At 36.3% G+C, this 16,857-nt stretch overlaps 2 protein-coding genes across 6 annotated transcripts; both read left to right on the top strand.

The window, feature by feature from the left end:
• Window positions 1–341: 341 nt before the first annotated feature.
• Window positions 342–8,406, top strand: LOC110930581 (probable trehalose-phosphate phosphatase F). Of its 4 annotated transcripts, XM_022173912.2 has the most exons (11): window positions 342–509; window positions 3,309–3,400; window positions 3,920–4,346; window positions 5,100–5,240; window positions 5,320–5,391; window positions 5,981–6,106; window positions 6,205–6,363; window positions 6,450–6,527; window positions 7,434–7,503; window positions 7,894–7,964; window positions 8,050–8,406. In XM_022173912.2, exons 3-11 carry the CDS (start codon window positions 4,251–4,253, stop codon window positions 8,203–8,205), a joined length of 969 nt encoding a protein of 322 aa, XP_022029604.1. In that variant the 5' UTR covers window positions 342–509; window positions 3,309–3,400; window positions 3,920–4,250; the 3' UTR covers window positions 8,206–8,406. The 4 variants fall into 4 exon arrangements, with proteins under 4 accessions (XP_022029604.1, XP_035843624.1, XP_035843623.1 ...); XM_035987731.1 differs by lacking the exon at window positions 3,920–4,346 and having other exon boundaries at window positions 3,316–3,400; XM_035987730.1 differs by lacking the exon at window positions 3,920–4,346.
• A 1,366-nt stretch (window positions 8,407–9,772) lies between these two features.
• On the top strand, window positions 9,773–15,615 carry LOC110930580 (transaldolase). Of its 2 annotated transcripts, none has more exons than XM_022173911.2 (13): window positions 9,773–9,939; window positions 10,051–10,168; window positions 10,262–10,340; window positions 11,501–11,576; window positions 11,708–11,791; window positions 11,882–11,986; window positions 13,092–13,172; window positions 13,253–13,317; window positions 13,422–13,491; window positions 13,836–13,913; window positions 14,001–14,098; window positions 14,192–14,327; window positions 15,301–15,615. In XM_022173911.2, the coding sequence occupies exons 1-13, from the start codon at window positions 9,883–9,885 to the stop codon at window positions 15,445–15,447; spliced, it is 1,194 nt and encodes a 397-aa protein (XP_022029603.1). In that variant the 5' UTR covers window positions 9,773–9,882; the 3' UTR covers window positions 15,448–15,615. The 2 variants fall into 2 exon arrangements, with proteins under 2 accessions (XP_022029603.1, XP_022029602.1); XM_022173910.2 differs by having other exon boundaries at window positions 10,048–10,168.
• Window positions 15,616–16,857: the final 1,242 nt, after the last annotated feature.

Raw genomic sequence — 16,857 nt, 5'->3', positions numbered from 1 at the left:
ATTTTACTTTAGACGAGATTCGAACCCATAATCTTCAATTTCGTAGACCAAGAAGCTGCTAATATCCACCATTTCAAAGAAAACCCCTTACTCAACCTAAAGCATTTTACTTTAGACGAGATTCGAACCCATAATCTTCAATTTCGTAGACCAAGAAGCTGCTAATATACGAGAAGGCCATTAACAAAAAAACGACTTAAGTACATTAAATTCGTGTTCTTTTTTTTTTTTTGAACGGCATTAAATTCGTGTTCTACTAGTCTAGAACCAAATAAAATAAAATAAGTATAAGTTTGTTTGCTTGTTTGGAAAGTTGTTTTTCCACCAATCAAACTCTATAAATCCCCTCCCCACTCTTCGTCTTCCTTCCCTCCCCCTCCCCCTCTACTCTCTCACCTGCAATTTCTAGGGTTCTAACCTAATTCTTCTTCTAAAAAATCATTCATTCAAATCCCGTTTTCTCAAAATTTAACCCTTTTCAACCTCCGAATTACGTTCCACTCATTCAGGTACCACAATTTCCATTAACCTTCTCTAATTATTATGTTTACTGTTGTTAGTTACTTACTTAAATTTCAATTATCTTTCTAAATTAAATTAAGCAGATTTCTGTGTGATTTGTAAGAATTACTTAAATTACTGTTTGTATACTTTATATCTCATCCGTTTGACAGACATGCATGGTATAAATTGAAAAAAATCTGATATGAAAAACATTAAAATGAGATATTTGATAAGGAAAATGGTATGTAATTATGAATAAAGTGTCTTTCTGATATTGCATTGTCTTTATCAGTTAAAGTGCTTTGTATTTATGTAATTTTGCTGTTGTTGGTACTGTTATTTAATTCATCATGGTTTATGCTAATGAATTTGAGCCACTAACTTGTTATTTATTTATTTATTTGTTTGTTTTGAGTTAGTTAAACTACAGCTGTCATTGTGTTTGTTTATAGTTAAGTTATGCTGTCCACGATGTACTTGTTGACCGTGCGGCTGTGCCCGTGTAAGAAAATATTCTATCCCAAAACAAATCCGCCATATGTTTGATCATCAGTTATAAGTTATAACTCAGTTAGACCATGTGTTACCGTTTCACAAATTTTCACTGCCACGTCAAGAAGTGACTATCACATCATTGCCACGTAGACGTGGGCCCTCATAGCCTCACTCGGTGTAATGGGTTCATAAGTTTTGATGTAACAACCCATTAAAATAATAGAGTAAACTGTCATTTTGGTCCTTGTGGTTTGGTCACTTTTGTCACTTTTGTCCAAAACTCAAACTTTTTGCATCTGGGTCCCTGTGGTTTTAGTTTTATTGCCATTTTGGTCCAAAAATTAAATCAGGTCGTATTTGTCTTATAAAATCCTGTTATTTTGTCCTTTTCCGCAGGGGCAAAATGATCATTTCTTTTTTATAAATAAATGTCCTTTTCTGCAGGGGCAAAATGACAAAATTGCAGGATTTTATAAGACAAATATGACCTGATTTCATTTTTGGACCAAAATAGCAATAAAACTGAAACCACAGGGACCCAGATGCAAAAGGTTTGAGTTTTGGACTAAAGTGGCAAAAGTGACCAAACCTCAGGGACCAAAATGACAGTTTACACAAAATAATATTTTAATCAAATACATTAAAGAAAAAGAAAAGGAGAGATGAATTCTGATTGGTTGAAAAGCTTCGGGCCCACCAACATTCACCATCTCACGCTCGTTATGCAGACCACAGGGATGGCCTTTACCCGCCTTTAACGCCCCTTTTCATGCGACCTCACCAGGGCGTTACTCCATAACACACACCCTTATTTGAAACACCCTAAATCAATGTTATTGGTGAGAGCAATGATTCCTAATGGGCCCATGTAGAAATTTAGATTGGAATTTTGCCAAAAAAGGAAACTTTGCATATGGTCTATCCCCCTTTTTAAAAACAATATCATTGCTGTTATATTGATGTTTTATGTCCCTCTAGTACACATGACCAGTGGTGGGGTTTGTTGTGGTTGTGGAGTCACATCAAGAATAGGAACATAGTGTACATGATACATTATTGTTTGATTTTTTTTTTTCCCTTGAAGATGCTTGCTTACAAGGCTTGTGTGAGTAATGAATTGATTATATTGATCTTTTTCAACTTATATATGACTTGCTTTATGCAAAAAGTAAATGAGTTTGGCCTATTATGCAAATCTAGTGGAATAAAGGGCTATGGCATTGTTTTATAATGATAAAACAGTAGACCCATGAGTGAATTTACACATATATAAAGGAAAGAGTTAACTTTCCTTTTGCTCCTTGTAGTTTGGTCATTTTAACGGATTTGTTCCAATAGTTTAAAAATAGCCATTTTCCTCCCTGATCTTTCGAGTTTGTTGCCAGTTTGCTCCCTAGCCCTAACTCAGTTAAAACGTTCAATTAAAAGTAGGGGTATTTCGGTAGTTTACTCCCTGGCTCTAACTCGATTAAAACGTTTAGTTAAAAGTCGCGGTAGTTGTGGTCGGCAGGTGGTAGTTGCAGGTGGTGGTGGATGGTGGTGGCCGGTAGAAAGAGTGGTTGGAAAGATTGGGGATCAGAAAAGAATTACTTTTATACATGTAAATAAGCAAGTTATAGGTTTATTTAGGTGAAAAGACTTACATGCCCTTAAGCCCTTTCTTTTATCTATAAAATTACCAAAATACCCTTCTAGTTAATGGATTTTTTGGATGGAGTTAGAGGCGGGGAGCAAAATGACGATAAGTTAGAAAAATCAGGGAGGAAAATGACTATTTTTAAACTATTGGGGCAAAACCGTTAAAATGACCAAATCACAGGGAGCAAAATGGAACTTAACTCTAAAGGAAATTAAAGATATAAACTGTTGAGTTGTTTTGTTTATTATAAAGGAAATTAAAGATGTTGTTTCACAATATTAGACTATTAGTAACTAACATGTGATCAGTAGTTTGATCAGTTCAAATTTGCACCAATGGATCTTGTAATTCCTAAGTTTAACAATGGCGAAACAGTTGATTTGTGTTTTACTGTTTATAACTCGACTTTTTTATTTTTTTTTATTTTAGTTAAAGTTGTGTATTTTATAAGTGAATACAGATTTCAGTAGCATAAGTTTTGAAAACCTGCAGTAAATCTTCATGCTCAGTCTAATCTTTTAAGAACACGTTTTTGATGTCGTCAGTAAAACTCGAGATCGTTTATATGGCGGTGCTTCTACATTAAAAAAATTAATTCATGTATGCGTCGTTATAGTGTCTTTAAGGAAGTTGTATACTAATGTAACTTGTATCTTTGTGCTTCCGAAAGAAAACAGATTTTAATTATTGGGTTTTGAAGAGCCTTCATGATCGAAAATGGGGTTTTTGCACTTTCTGTAAATGCATAGTTTCGAAAATGAGGTACACCACATTCGGTATTAATAATTTATGAAAGAGTAAAATGCCATTTTCGTCCCTGAGGATTGGCCAGTTTTGCGACTTTCGTCCAAAGGTTTGTTGTTCCGCATCTGGATCCAAAAGGCTTGAAATCTTGCCATTTTCATCCGGCTTGTTAACTTCATTCATTTTGCTCGGTTAAGTCAGGGGTATTTATGTCTTCTTTGTTAATTTAAAGGGCAATTCGGTCTTTTTTCACAATATGTTAAATGCTTGTACATAAAGTGCGAAAGTGAAAAAGACCGAATTGCCCTTTAAGTTAACAAAAAGGACAAATATAACCCTAATTTAACTGAGAAAAATGAATGGAGTTAGCGAGCCGGATGAAAACGGCAGGATATCAAACCTTTTGGATCCGGATGCGGAAAAACAAACCTTTGGACGAAAGTCGCGAAACTGGCCAAACCTCAGGGACGAAAATGGCATTTTACTCTTTATGAAAAAAGAGCATTAGCAATTAAACACATCAACACTGTATTTCAGATTTCAGGAGTTAGCTTCTTCACAATGGACTGCTTAACTAGCACCGGTGATAAGAAAACATTGAAAAGGTGGTTTTTTATCGACAAACGGGTTGGATAAAGATCGGTTAACCGTTGTCCCTCGAAAACTCTAACTTTCGTACTCTAGCTCTTAAAATTAATCTTTTGATCAAATGGATTTGAGCTCGATGAATGCGTCTCCTGTTCTTGCTGATTCTAGTCCTATAAATCAGACTATTTTAGGTTTTCATTCCGGTGTGTTTTCTCGATCAATCTCGAAATAGAAACCGGCTAAACTCGATGATGTACGATTCAACGGTTGGCTTGATGCCATGCAATCTTCTTCACCTCCTCGTAAAAGCATGCTTAAAGATATCGCAATTGAGCTTGCTTCTGATGACAGTGATCTCGTTTATTATTCTTGGATGGTATGCCTTATATGCATTAAAAGTGATTATCTTTATTAATTATCTTGTCATTTTGATGCAAAGTTAAATCATTAATCCTGAGAACAAATCATTCAAATTTTAAGAGTAAAATGCCATTTTCGCCCCTGAGGTTTGGCCAGTTTAGCGACTTTCGTCCAAAGGTTTATTTTTCGCATTTGGATCCAAAAGGTTTGAAATCTTGCAATTTTCATCCGGCTCGTTAACTCCATCCATTTTTTCTCCGTTAAGTCAAGGATATTTTCGTACATAAAGTGAAAAACACCAAATTTCCCTTTAAGTAAATACTTGTGCACTATGTAGCACGGATACGGGTACGGGACTGGGATACGGGGACGATACGGGTACGGGGAACGTGGCAAGATTTCAAACCTTTTAGATCCAAAAAAAGACGGAAATACCCCTGGCTTAACAGAGAAAAATGGATGGAGTTAACAAGCTGGATGAAAGTGGCAAGATTTCAAACCTTTTAGATCCAAATGCGGAAAAACAAACCTTTGGACAAAAGTCGTAAAACTGGACAACCCTCAGGGACGAAAATGGCATTTTACACAAATCTTAATGTAAAAAAGTAAGCACTAAAATCATTCAAATTCTTGTTTTCCTCTATTTTTCAAAAAATGGTGGATTGTTAGCGGTAAAAATTCCAATAACGATTATAACTTCATTCATTTTAATTATTTATATTCTCTTATTGTTTTGTGCACTGTGTTTTTTTCTTGCTGTTTTCAAAAGCTCAAGTATCCATCGGCCCTCAAGTCCTTTCACCATATTATAACTCGTGCACATAAGAAAAAGATCGTGATCTTCTTAGATTATGACGGGACCCTCTCACCAATCGTAGATGATCCCGAACGCGCTTTTATGTCAATTGACGTAAGTGATATCTTCCAAGTTTTCAAAATTTTTCTTCTTATCATCTGCCTAAAGGTTCTAACACGCTTTCCTTTTTTAGATGCATTCTGCCGTAAAAGATGTTGCTAAGTACTTCCCCACAGCTATCATTAGCGGAAGAAGCCGCGATAAGGTATCACACGTCTAGGTTTAAGCGATTAACTTCGCGAATAATCAGTCATATTCATGCGAATCAGTATGAAACAAACACAATGCAGTTTGCATAGAATTCATTATGTAAAGTATACGGATGGTCCCTGTGCTTTAACAAAATTTTGGATTGAGTTCTTAGCGTTTCAAAAGTACACGGATGGTCCCTATGGTTTGCATTTTGTAACGCATTTAGTCCACAACTTTTTCCAAAAGTACATGGATGGTCCTTGTGGTTTGCACTTTGTAACACATTTAGTCCTTAACTTGGACCTACTGAAACCTTCAGATTTGTTGGTTAGGGACTAAATGTGTTACAAAGTGCAAACCACAAGGACCATCTATGTACTTTTGGAAAACTAGGGACCAAATCCAAAACTTTGTTAAACCATAGGGACCATCCGTGTACTTTACTCTTAACTTATTTGTTTGTTTTTATGCATTTTCCAGAATTTATCCAAGTCCGTCATTCTTTCAAGAACGATGGCCTGTTTACAACCAAAACAAATATAATGATCGAAAAATTAATACGATTGAAGTCTTACGTTTTTATGTAAAACATGTTTGTTCAGGTTTTTGAGTTAGTAGGACTAACCGAACTATTTTATGCTGGTAGTCATGGTATGGACATCATATTTCCTGCCAAAGATACAATTTCGGTCAACCGTTTAAACTATATTCGATCTACTGACAAACAGGTATTCTATCGAACTAAAGTTTTTGACTTTTTGTCCCCTCTATACGTTGCCTATTTGCGTTGTATTTTTTTGAAGCAATCTTCGTTTTTCGTAAGCAGGGTAAGGAAGTAAATTTGTTCCAACCTGCTAGAGAGTTCATACCAATGATCAATGAGGTTTTCAGGACCCTTGTTGAGGTAACGAAGGATATCCCAGGGGCATTTGTGGAAAATCATAAATTTTGTACTTCTGTACATTATCGTAACGTTGATGAGAAGGTGAGGAACTCTTTGGTTTTGCATATTGTTGATGTTTTTTAAAAAAAATATTCTTATACAAATATTGTAATTCATACGTGTTGCAGAGCTGGCGTATGATTGCACAACGTGTTCATGATGTCTTGAAAGATTATCCTCGTTTGACATTAACTCACGGACGGAAGGTAATATAAACACTGCATTTTATAAAGTTTGTTATATTTGAATCAGTAAAATTCCATTTTCGTCCCTTAGGTTTGGCCAGTTTTGCGACTTTCGTACAAAGGTTTGTTTTTCCGCATCTGGATCCAAAAGGTTTGAAATCTCGCCATTTTCATCCGGCTCGTTAACTCTATTCATATTTCTCCGTTAAGTTAGGGTATTTTCATCTTTTTCACTTTATGCACAAGCATTTGGCATAATGTACAAATATTCGAAATCACCATCATCATACTCAGTAAATCCCACCAATAGCAAAGCAAAGGTAGGGTCTGAGGAGGCTAAGATGTAGACAACCTTACCTCTACCCTGTAGGAATAGAGAGGCTGCTTCCAGTGAGACTCCCGACTCGATAGTAGTTTTGCATCAAGCCTTGGACATAAGGCACATAACACTCAGCAATTGGTACAAAGACCGATTAGTGCATGTACCCTTTTGTCTTTCAGCTATCAACGCCACCACATGATGCATGATTAACCGTCCTCAGCTTTTAACGTTATTATCACGAAATTAGTAAAATAACGTTAAAATTAGTGCACTTTCACTTTTGCCCCTGATGGCCCACACATATATACATTATATGCGCATACCGCAAGCGGGGCGTACAAATATTCAAAATACCCTTACTAAATAAAAAAAGACGAAAATACCCCTGACTCAACGGAGAAAAAATGGATGGGGTTAACGAGCCGGATGAAAATGGCAAGATTTCAAACCTTTTGGATCCAGATGCGGAAAAACAAACCTTTGGACGAAAGTAGCAAAACTGGCCAAACCTCAGGGACGGAAATGACATTTTACTCTAGTTGAATAGTACTCGTGTGTTATACATAATCCATGTTTCTAAAAAACTCAAGTTTGTTTATTTGTAGGTTTTAGAGGTCCGTCCTTTGATTGATTGGGACAAAGGGAAAGCGGTTGAATTTTTACTCGAATCGCTTGGTATGTCCATTTTTTTTTCACTTTCTATGCCAAATAAAGTATAAAGAGTAAATTACGATTTTGGCCCCTGTGGTTATATCACTTTTACCCTATTAGCCCAAAATAGATTTTTTTTTTAACATTTATGCCCCCATGGTCTCTATAACTAACTATTTTGGCCCCTGAGTCTAACTCAACCCATTACCCTGAGTCTAACCACAGGGGCCAAAATCGTAATGGGTTGAGTTAGACTCAGGGGCCAAAATAGTTAGTTATAGAGACTATGGGGGCACAGATGTTAAAAAATTTTATTTTGGGCTAATAGGGTAAAAGTGATATAACCACAGGGGCCAAAATCGTAATTTACTCAAGTATAAACCACTACTTTATATAACATATATATGATCACAGGGCTAAGCAATGCTAATGATGTGCTTCCAATTTATATCGGGGATGATAGAACAGACGAAGATGCATTCAAGGTCATTGATTGATTATGTTGTTAGTAGAGTTTGTTTCAACAATGTTGTTAGATCAAGTCATTGATTATGTTCCAACTTTTATTAGGTGTTAAGAGAAGGAAACCGCGGTTATGGGATTCTGGTATCTTCGGTACCCAAAGAAAGCAAAGCTTTCTTGTCTCTTCGGGACACTTCAGAGGTCAAAGAGTTCCTTAAATCGTTAGTTCGATGGAAGGAACAAATGTCTAATGTTGACGGTTAATCAGAAGCAGCAGATACCAATGTTCTGGTTTTGTCGTTTTAACGTTCATGAATAAGCCGGGTTGAAGCTTGCGGGAAGCACAGGCTGAGCAGGATACCATTTTGTTTGTGTTATTCGATAGTTAAGTTAATTTTTTATTGATTGTCTCTTTATTTTTTGTTTCTATTGTCCATTTAAATAAAATTGTCCAATTTGTTTGAATACTTTTTATTTTTGGTCTTACCTTTTAAATATCATTTGTTTGAAGAAGATAACATATTAAAATTTTCGAGTTTATATTTTTTTTTGAACGACAAATTTGGATCATTGACGGACCACTAAAGTATCATCGTGCCACCAGCGGAACCACCCGATTATATCAATATCCACTAGGCAATAATGACACCAATTCAAGAGGAAACCAATAAATCTAAGAAAAATCCTCTTGTGGGAATTGAAACCAAAACAGTTAAAAGTCTATTCACTGACTATAACACAACTTTTTACTTTTATGTTATTTTTTATTTCTTTTGCTATTGATTGTTCGATTCAATTTTAGATGATTTTAAATTTAACTATTTCATTAAATTTATAACAGAATTAGTCTTATTGTTTCAATTTGTATGATTTTAGATCTTCAATTATACGCATTATTTTATTATAAACCGTTGGCGAATGTAATGCCTTTTGAGATCCGCGCCAATGAAGAAGCACAAGATTCACCGGATAGATCTAGACCGTCTTCAACAAGAGACTAGGGGCCACACCTTGACTTCACCAATGAAGAAGCGCAAGATTAACCGGATGGATTTAGAACGTCTTCGACAAGAGATGAGTAGTTACACCTTGACTTCTAAATTTGTAATCATTGGGAGGAGAAAGAGAGAGAGAGATAGATGTTGAGCATGAACTTGGTGCTTGAAGTATCACAACTACAAAAATATAGATATAGTTGAGGCTTCAATGTTAGGGTGGAGGGTATCATTCAATCACTTTAGGGTGTTTGAGTTACCGTCTAGCTAATAATATCATGCCATGTCAAGTCCTCATTCCACTCTCCATTTTGCACTCAATCACTGGCAGTGATTCAAACATCTGGAGAGTAGTAATTTAAAAAAAAAAATTATGGTTGGTTGAAAGGGGTTGGGATCCACCATTCACCCTCTCTCTCCCACCTCTCCTCTTCTTCACCGAATCGGTGAATACTCACCGAAAATGGCAATCACCGAACACCGCTGGGGGCGGCGACGATTCATCGAGCGGTGAAAACAACTCTCCGATGGAGTCCCCGCTATCATAATACCGTCCCCCTTATGCCTTATAATGAGTTGGACATAGATGATACTTGGGTTATCATAGTTAACATTTAACCTTATTGGGTCAAGCGTATATAATCTCTATAAGCCTCAAGTCTAGTAATTATATTTGTCAGTGATCCAAATTTACCGTTTACGGACCATAATTTGAAAACACGGCATACAGAAGCATATTCTCCAAGTTAAGAATATAATTGAAGATCAATTTATAGGTATTTTCGTTTTATTTTATTTCTTATATATCTTAGTTTAGGCGGATTAAACGATGAATCAATTGTAACCTCGACTAAAAGGCCTAAAACTCATTTCACAAAATTATATATATAATCATCATCATCACCATCTTCCCCAACTTCACACACACTTGAATTGCAGATCAAAAATGTCAGCTACTTCATTCCACACTGCTTCACTCACCTCTTCCTCCATTCTTCTTCAGGTAATAATAATAATAATAATAATAATAATAATAATCCACTCACATATTCTCAACAATTTGTTTCCACTTCACTTTCACTTAACATGTTTATCTTTAATCGATCACCAGCAGGACAAAAGAACACGATTTGCGTTACGATCCGTAACTCCAGTTTCCGCCATCACTTCTCGCAGATCCTGTGCTCGAATTAGAGCTTCCTACACTGATTATTCTGCTTCTGCTAACACCGGTAGATCAAATTTCACTTGTGTTTGTTTAATTGTGTAGTTAGGGCTAATTGTGTGTGTGTGTTAGTTAGTTAATTGAGGCTGTTAATTTGTAGGTGGAAGGACTGAATTGGATGCGTTGTCACACTACAGTGAAGTTGTTCCGGATACTGTTGTTTTCGATGATTTTGAGAGGTTAGGTTATGATTTGTTAGGTTTTGTTTACGGACTTGAAAGTTTTATGCATGGTTGTAGAGGTCGCTAGGCGCTCCAGGTCGGTCGACTTGGGAGTTGCAAGCACTCAGGCCTAGGGGTGCAAACGAGCCGAGCGGCTCGCGAGCTACTCGAGATCGGCTCGAGAAAAAGCTCGAAACGAGCCGAGCCTTATCGAGCCCGACTGCCCGAGCCGAGCTTGAGCCTCAAAACAAAGCTCGTTTGTTTATCGAGCCCGAGCTCGAGCATCACATGTGAAGCTCTTTAGGCTCGTCGAGCCTTAGTGTAAACAAGCCGAGTCGAGCCGAGCTTATTTAAACTTGTTTACAAGCCGACCTCGAACCTAAAAATAAGCTTATTTAGTAAACGAGCCCGAGCCCGAGCTTTACTTATCGAGCTCGCAAGCCTAAAAAGTCTATTATTTATATTATTTTTATTTAATACACTAATTAATAGATAATAAACGAGCCGAGCCCGAGCCGAGCTCGAGCTTGATAAAATACAAACGAGCCGAGCTCGAGCTCGAGCTCTCATAAGTTAATCGAGCTCGAGCTCGAGCCTGGCCGAGCTCGGGCCTTTCCCTCTGGGGGTAGGAAAATCATGACCTCCACGGCGATAAGGGGCTAAAAGATCTACTACTTTAATTCGTTTGCACCCCTACTCAGGCCTAGGCGGAGAGTACTCAAGGAGTACTCAGAGATGGTAATTTTAAAGAAACTAATTTTTGGGAAATGATATACGTCAAATATCATAAGTTTACTAATTTTTTTATAACAAAATACGTGAATATCAATATAAATAAAAAATATACATGTTGAAATACCAAAGTATTTCAAAAACTGATAATCATTCCTTGAAAAATGATATTCATTTATTAATATTATTATAGACATAGAAATCATGTTTAACTTTTTTTAAAGATAAGCTCGTTCCGAGTTGATCGACTAAATCTGATTCTGACCGAGGTTGACCGCCTTTGATCAATTCCGAGTAATTAGGCGGAGTTCAAGAAAATCACCTCAGCACCGTACCTTGTAGCGATTACTCGGCCGCCTAGACCTAGTTTTACAACGTTGGTTTTATGCACATGCTTTGTGTTTATCGAACTAAGCGATTGAGTTTTTAATTTGAACTGTATATAGGTTTCCTCCGACTGCTGCCACTGTTAGTTCTTCTCTTTTGTTAGGAATTTGCAGCCTGCCTGATACAACTTTTAAGGTAAGAAGATTGTGTAGGTTTGATTCAAGTGAAGAGATTGATAACATCATAAGAAAAATAGAAGTATCAAGTGAATTTGAGCAAAACATGTCTTCAGATAGTAAGGATTTATGTTTGCCTTTGGGTTGTAGGGTGCTGTGGATACTGCATTGGCCGATAAGGAGTGTTATGGTCTAGGGACCCCAGATGCTCGGATGACATGTTTTGTTAATAAGGTAGATCGTTTTCTGTTGGTAGTATGCGTTTGTGCAGTTGCTTTATTGTATGTATTGAATGTTTTTTTTTACTAAAAAGGCTAATGACAGGCTTTAGTGAATGTTGGTGGTGAGCTTTCGAAGCTAGTGCCTGGCCGTGTTTCAACTGAAGTGGATGCTCGGCTTGCTTATGACACGCATGCTATTGTTGGGAAGGTATAACAATAGTTGTGATTATATGCCACATATCATGCACATATGTTCTAATCTTGTGTTTATTGTTGCAATGTTTATATTTTGTGACAAAAGATCAAATACAAAGTATCTTATTGTACAAAACGTATGAATGGAGTGGAAAAGTAAAAAAAAAAAAAAAAACGTGGTGGCATTTTCGTATTATTTTACTCGTAGGGTAATTATCAAAATTACTCTACAAATGATCTTGTAGAGTAATTTTTATCGTGTAGGGTAATCTTGTAAAATGATCCTATAGGGTAATTTTGATCTTGTAGGGTAACGTAATTACTCTACAAATGACTTGTAGGGTAATTTTGATATCATAATTACTCTACAGATGATCTTGTAGGGTAATTTTGATAATTACCCTACGAGTAAAATAATTACGAAAATGCCACCGCGTTTTTTAACTTTTTCACCCTATTCGTACGTTTTGTACGATAAGCTTATTTGTACAAGATCTTTACTCTATATTTTGTATGACCTATAATAGCTTATAATGTCCATGTTGATAATTAATTCAGACTATCGTGTAACTCAAGACTGTCAAGACACTGAGTTATCAGTTTCTTCTGGCCGTATAATTGTTTGTTGGTTTTAAAATACGATCACAGCCATTTGTCTAATTTTTTCTTTAGAGTTAATTACTGTTTTCGTCCCTGTGGCTTGTCAAAAATCACTATTTCAGTCCATTAGTTTAAAAATTGCGATTTCAGTCCCTGTGGTTTCACTTTCGTTACCATTTCAGTCCCTGTGGTTTCACTTTCGTTACCATTTCAGTCCCTGTGGTTTCACTTTCGTAACCATTTCAATCCATTTGTTCTGTTAGTACAGGGACTGAAATGGTTACGAGGTGGACTGAAATGGTTACGAAAGTGAAACCACAGGGACTGAAATCGCAAATTTTAAACTAATGGACTGAAATAGTGATTTTTGACAAACCACAGGGACGAAAACAGTAATTAACTCTTTTCTTTAAAACTCCTAAATTTGGCTTAAGGGAGGTGTGCGCTAAACTTCATATATGGAAATGTCAAAGTTTAACATCTTACCCTCAACTTTTTATAATTTAACTGATTTGCAGGTGGAAAGACTGTTGCAATTGTACAACAGTATTGATGTCCCTGCAGAACGTTTGTTATTCAAAATTCCTGCAACTTGGCAAGTGAGTATACAAGATATTATGTCTTGATGTTGTTAGAGAATCATTCATGTGTATATACATAAGCTACTCATTCTCTTCAGGGAATTGAGGCTGCAAGATTGTTGGAATCTGAAGGCATACAAACACATATGACTTTCGTCTACAGGTATCGGTGAAAGTCATCATAAAACTCACTACTAATAAACCACTAAGACAATAGATTCATGATTTTAGATTACATACATTGTTGACTACTTTATGCTTCTTCAGCTTTTGTCAAGCTGCGGCTGCTGCTCAAGCTGGTGCATCTGTTATTCAAATTTTTGTTGGCCGCCTGAGGGTAATATTCTCTGCAGTTTCCTTGTTTTAAACTCTTTTTTTTTCATTTTCAGTATGGTAAAGGGCAACCTAGTCTTTTGGGTAGAGGTGGCAAAATGGGCGGGTATGATTACCGCTCATATTGGGTTCAGGTTGAAATGGGCAAACTTTTAGTGCGGTTCTAAACGGGTCTTGTTGGGTTTACCGTTAACAAGGAGGCTGTCTGCTTTAAAACCACACTTTGGGAGACTTTTCAACCCGTCTGACCAAGCCAACCCATTTGACCCGTTTGGACAAGACATAATCCAAATCGACCCATTCATAAGTTAAGGATGGAAATTAAACCGTGATCTCTCACGTTGTCAGGATTGGGCACGCAACCACAGTGGTGATCCTGAAATAGACGCTGCTCTTAAAAGAGGAGAAGATCCGGGTTTGGCTTTGGTTAGTCTCCGAATCTGCTATTTCAACTTAATTTTGGTCATATTTTTCTTATTTTCATTCAAAATGTGTGCTTTTTGTTTCTTGCAGGTGACAAAAACTTATAATTATATCCACAAATACGGGCATAAATCAAAGTTGATGGTTGCCTCAATCCGAAACAAGCAGGACGTTTTCAATGTTTTAGGGTACATCCTATTCGTTACTCGTTAAAGAGTATTTTGTGTTATAGTTTTTATTCTGTGGCCCAACAAATAATCATCAGCTACCAAATCATGCAGGGTCGATTATATCATCACTCCTTTGAAGATATTGCAGGCTCTTAAGGAATCTGTGACTCCTGATGACGATAAGTATACATTTGTCAAAAGACTATCCTCACAATCTGCTGCAGCCTATAACTTCACCGATGAAGAGGTATGCTCTTTGGTAATTATCTTTAGTGACTGAATTTTTGGAATGTCATAATACACAAAACGCAAGAACTAACATTATCTGCAACTATCAGTGTTTTGATAACTGGAGCTGTAATCGAACTGGTCACCTAACGGGGTCCACATGTCACACCAGTTTCAAAAACCTAATGACGTGGTAAATAATTTAAACTAGTATTAAGTTCCCGTGTTGTGTGGGTGGGGTGGCGGGCTAAAACCGTGCCAAGTAGCACCAATGCCGCACCACGGCTAGCGACCACCAATACCGGAACAACTCGTATAAAAAGGAAACAAATAACGAAAAAATAAAATCGAACGGAAAGAAAAGTAGACGTAAAAACGTTGAACCACACTCGTGAAACGTAAAACATAGAAAACAATAACGAAGTCGGTCTAGGACCCGCGCGTTGTGACAGGGCCGTTAAACGGGGAAAACTAGGCTTAAAACGTTGAGCTACACACGCACGTTGCGGCGTGTTAACTCGCAAAATTTAGACCAAAACGTAAAACGAAAAATTTCTAAATGGTGAAAAGTATAGGGACCAAAGTTGAAAAAGAAAAAAAGTGTTGGGGTTAAGTTGTAAAAGATGTAAAACTGTTAGGGTTAAAAGTAAATAAAAATTAAAGATTAAAAAAAAGAAAATCAAGTGGGGTACAACCATTTTTTGCCAAAATTACAACTAATAATGCAACAAAATGTTACAAATTAATATATAGCTAAAAATTTATAAAACTAGTTTAAATAAGTAACTATCTGTGGATATGTGATATTAACAAAAATATAAATAAAACTAGTCAGGAACAAACAATATATAAAGTCAGGAATAAACAATATATGGAGGCAGATCAAAAGTACTCCATCAGTCTACCGGACCTGTTATGTAGCCGGTTCTGGTCCAAGCGGTCTGGTTTTGAGAACAGTGGTAACCACTGAGCCTTTTTCTTGTTACTTGCAGCTGGTAAAGTGGGACCAATTGAGCTTTGCTTCGGGTATGGGGCCCGCCGCTTTGGAACTTCTTGCTTCTGGGATGGATGGTTATTCCAACCAAGCAAAGAGAGTGGAAGAGCTATTTGGAAAAATCTGGCCGCCACCAAACGTTTGAATCAGAAGTTTCTCTAACTCCATCTCGTACGTTGTTTATTTCTTGTTTGGAAACAACATTGTTAGTGTTTGTACTCTTGTCTTCACTGATGATGATTTGAGAGTGTCAATGTTGACGATTTGTCATAATGTTAAGACCCTTGATCCATTTAACTTGTTTCGTTAGACCCACGTTCGTGTATGATTTATGATGACGTGTTTTGATATAATAACTAGTATTTTAACCCCACACGTTGCGGCGAGAATTTAATTAGTACAGTACTGGCACTCAATATGCTAACCGAAAGAGATAACATAGAACCATGGGGAAAAGAAATCTAATGTCAAAACGTAGAACAAAATAAGTGTATATTAGTTTAGTTAAAAAGAAAACCAAATGAATATGAAAACTTTATTAAAGTAGAGGGACTAAACATGTTATTAGCAAAATTAATTAAGTTAAAGTAGAGGGGTTGAACATGTTATTAGTAAAGTTGAGTGATTAAAGTGACAAGAGTTTTGTATAAAAAAAGGTTATCACTTGTCAACATGTAAATGGCTAGGATGAATAGTGAGACAAGAAGGGTTGCGTTTTAATATATATTAATAATAATAATAATAATTAATGTCGATCTACCAGTATGGGCGGGTATAGAGGGGCTTGTTAAGTGTTAACCTCTGGCCATCCAAATTTTGTATCAATGAGGGTACTTCACAATATCGTTTTCTTTTAATTTGGCCCATAAATTGTCGACGAAGTTTAGGACTGACGCATAGCAGAAGTAGAGCTAACAAATAAAATATGATATAATATGCGGTCTAGATGAATCCCTCTATCATATGGTAAGTACATATGTGTTTTGTCGAGTCGAAATTTTAAAAATATGAGGTTTAATGCATAATAATCAAGTTAGCTTCTTAAATAAACCTACAAATTACTCAAATAAAAGATTTACGTGTTTTTAAGATAAAAAAGAAATAAAATAAAATTGTTAAATTGAGAAAAAGCTTCCAAGAGTTTGATTGTTTATTTGCAACTCATGGGTCCAACACGTTAAGACGTTTCTATCCTTCACAGCTTTACTTATGGCCCGTAACTCCAGACGTAGCACAAGTTATGCTATTTTGTAGCTCATTTTCCTATGTTTAGTTTATCCAAGTATAAGTTTGCTAACGATTTTATCAGCTCCGTATCACTAGTTTGGGGTTGGGAAGATCAATAGATCATAGACGATGAAACACAATGACGAATTTCATGGTGAAACAACTATAATGTCTCGTGTAAAGAATGTGTTATATTCAATGGTTGTGTTTATTTTAGAGGCAAAAGTGTCAAAAACTTTTTAAGGATTAAAATGGTAATGAAAAAAGCTTGAGATCTGGATATTATGTAGTTTTAAATAAATTAGTATTCTATTTATGTCTTGTTTGA

This window comes from Helianthus annuus, chromosome 3 (genome assembly GCF_002127325.2).
Source record: "Helianthus annuus cultivar XRQ/B chromosome 3, HanXRQr2.0-SUNRISE, whole genome shotgun sequence".
NCBI lineage: Eukaryota > Viridiplantae > Streptophyta > Magnoliopsida > Asterales > Asteraceae > Helianthus > Helianthus annuus.
The sequence above is the reverse complement of the archived record's forward strand: the minus strand, read 5'-3'. Positions and strand labels throughout refer to the sequence as shown.

Excerpts from the sequence above, each read along its gene's own strand:
- LOC110930581 (XM_022173912.2), top strand. The coding sequence starts at position 4,251 with ATGCAATCTTCTTCACCTCCTCGTAAAAGCATGCTTAAAGATATCGCA. Across the intron at positions 6,107-6,204 it reads TTCGATCTACTGACAAACAG|GGTAAGGAAGTAAATTTGTT; the intron begins GTATTCTATCGA and ends TTTCGTAAGCAG. Across the intron at positions 6,528-7,433 it reads CATTAACTCACGGACGGAAG|GTTTTAGAGGTCCGTCCTTT; the intron begins GTAATATAAACA and ends GTTTATTTGTAG.
- LOC110930580 (XM_022173910.2), top strand. The coding sequence starts at position 9,883 with ATGTCAGCTACTTCATTCCACACTGCTTCACTCACCTCTTCCTCCATT. Across the intron at positions 9,940-10,047 it reads CTTCCTCCATTCTTCTTCAG|CAGGACAAAAGAACACGATT; the intron begins GTAATAATAATA and ends ATCGATCACCAG. Across the intron at positions 11,577-11,707 it reads TGCCTGATACAACTTTTAAG|GGTGCTGTGGATACTGCATT; the intron begins GTAAGAAGATTG and ends TTTGGGTTGTAG.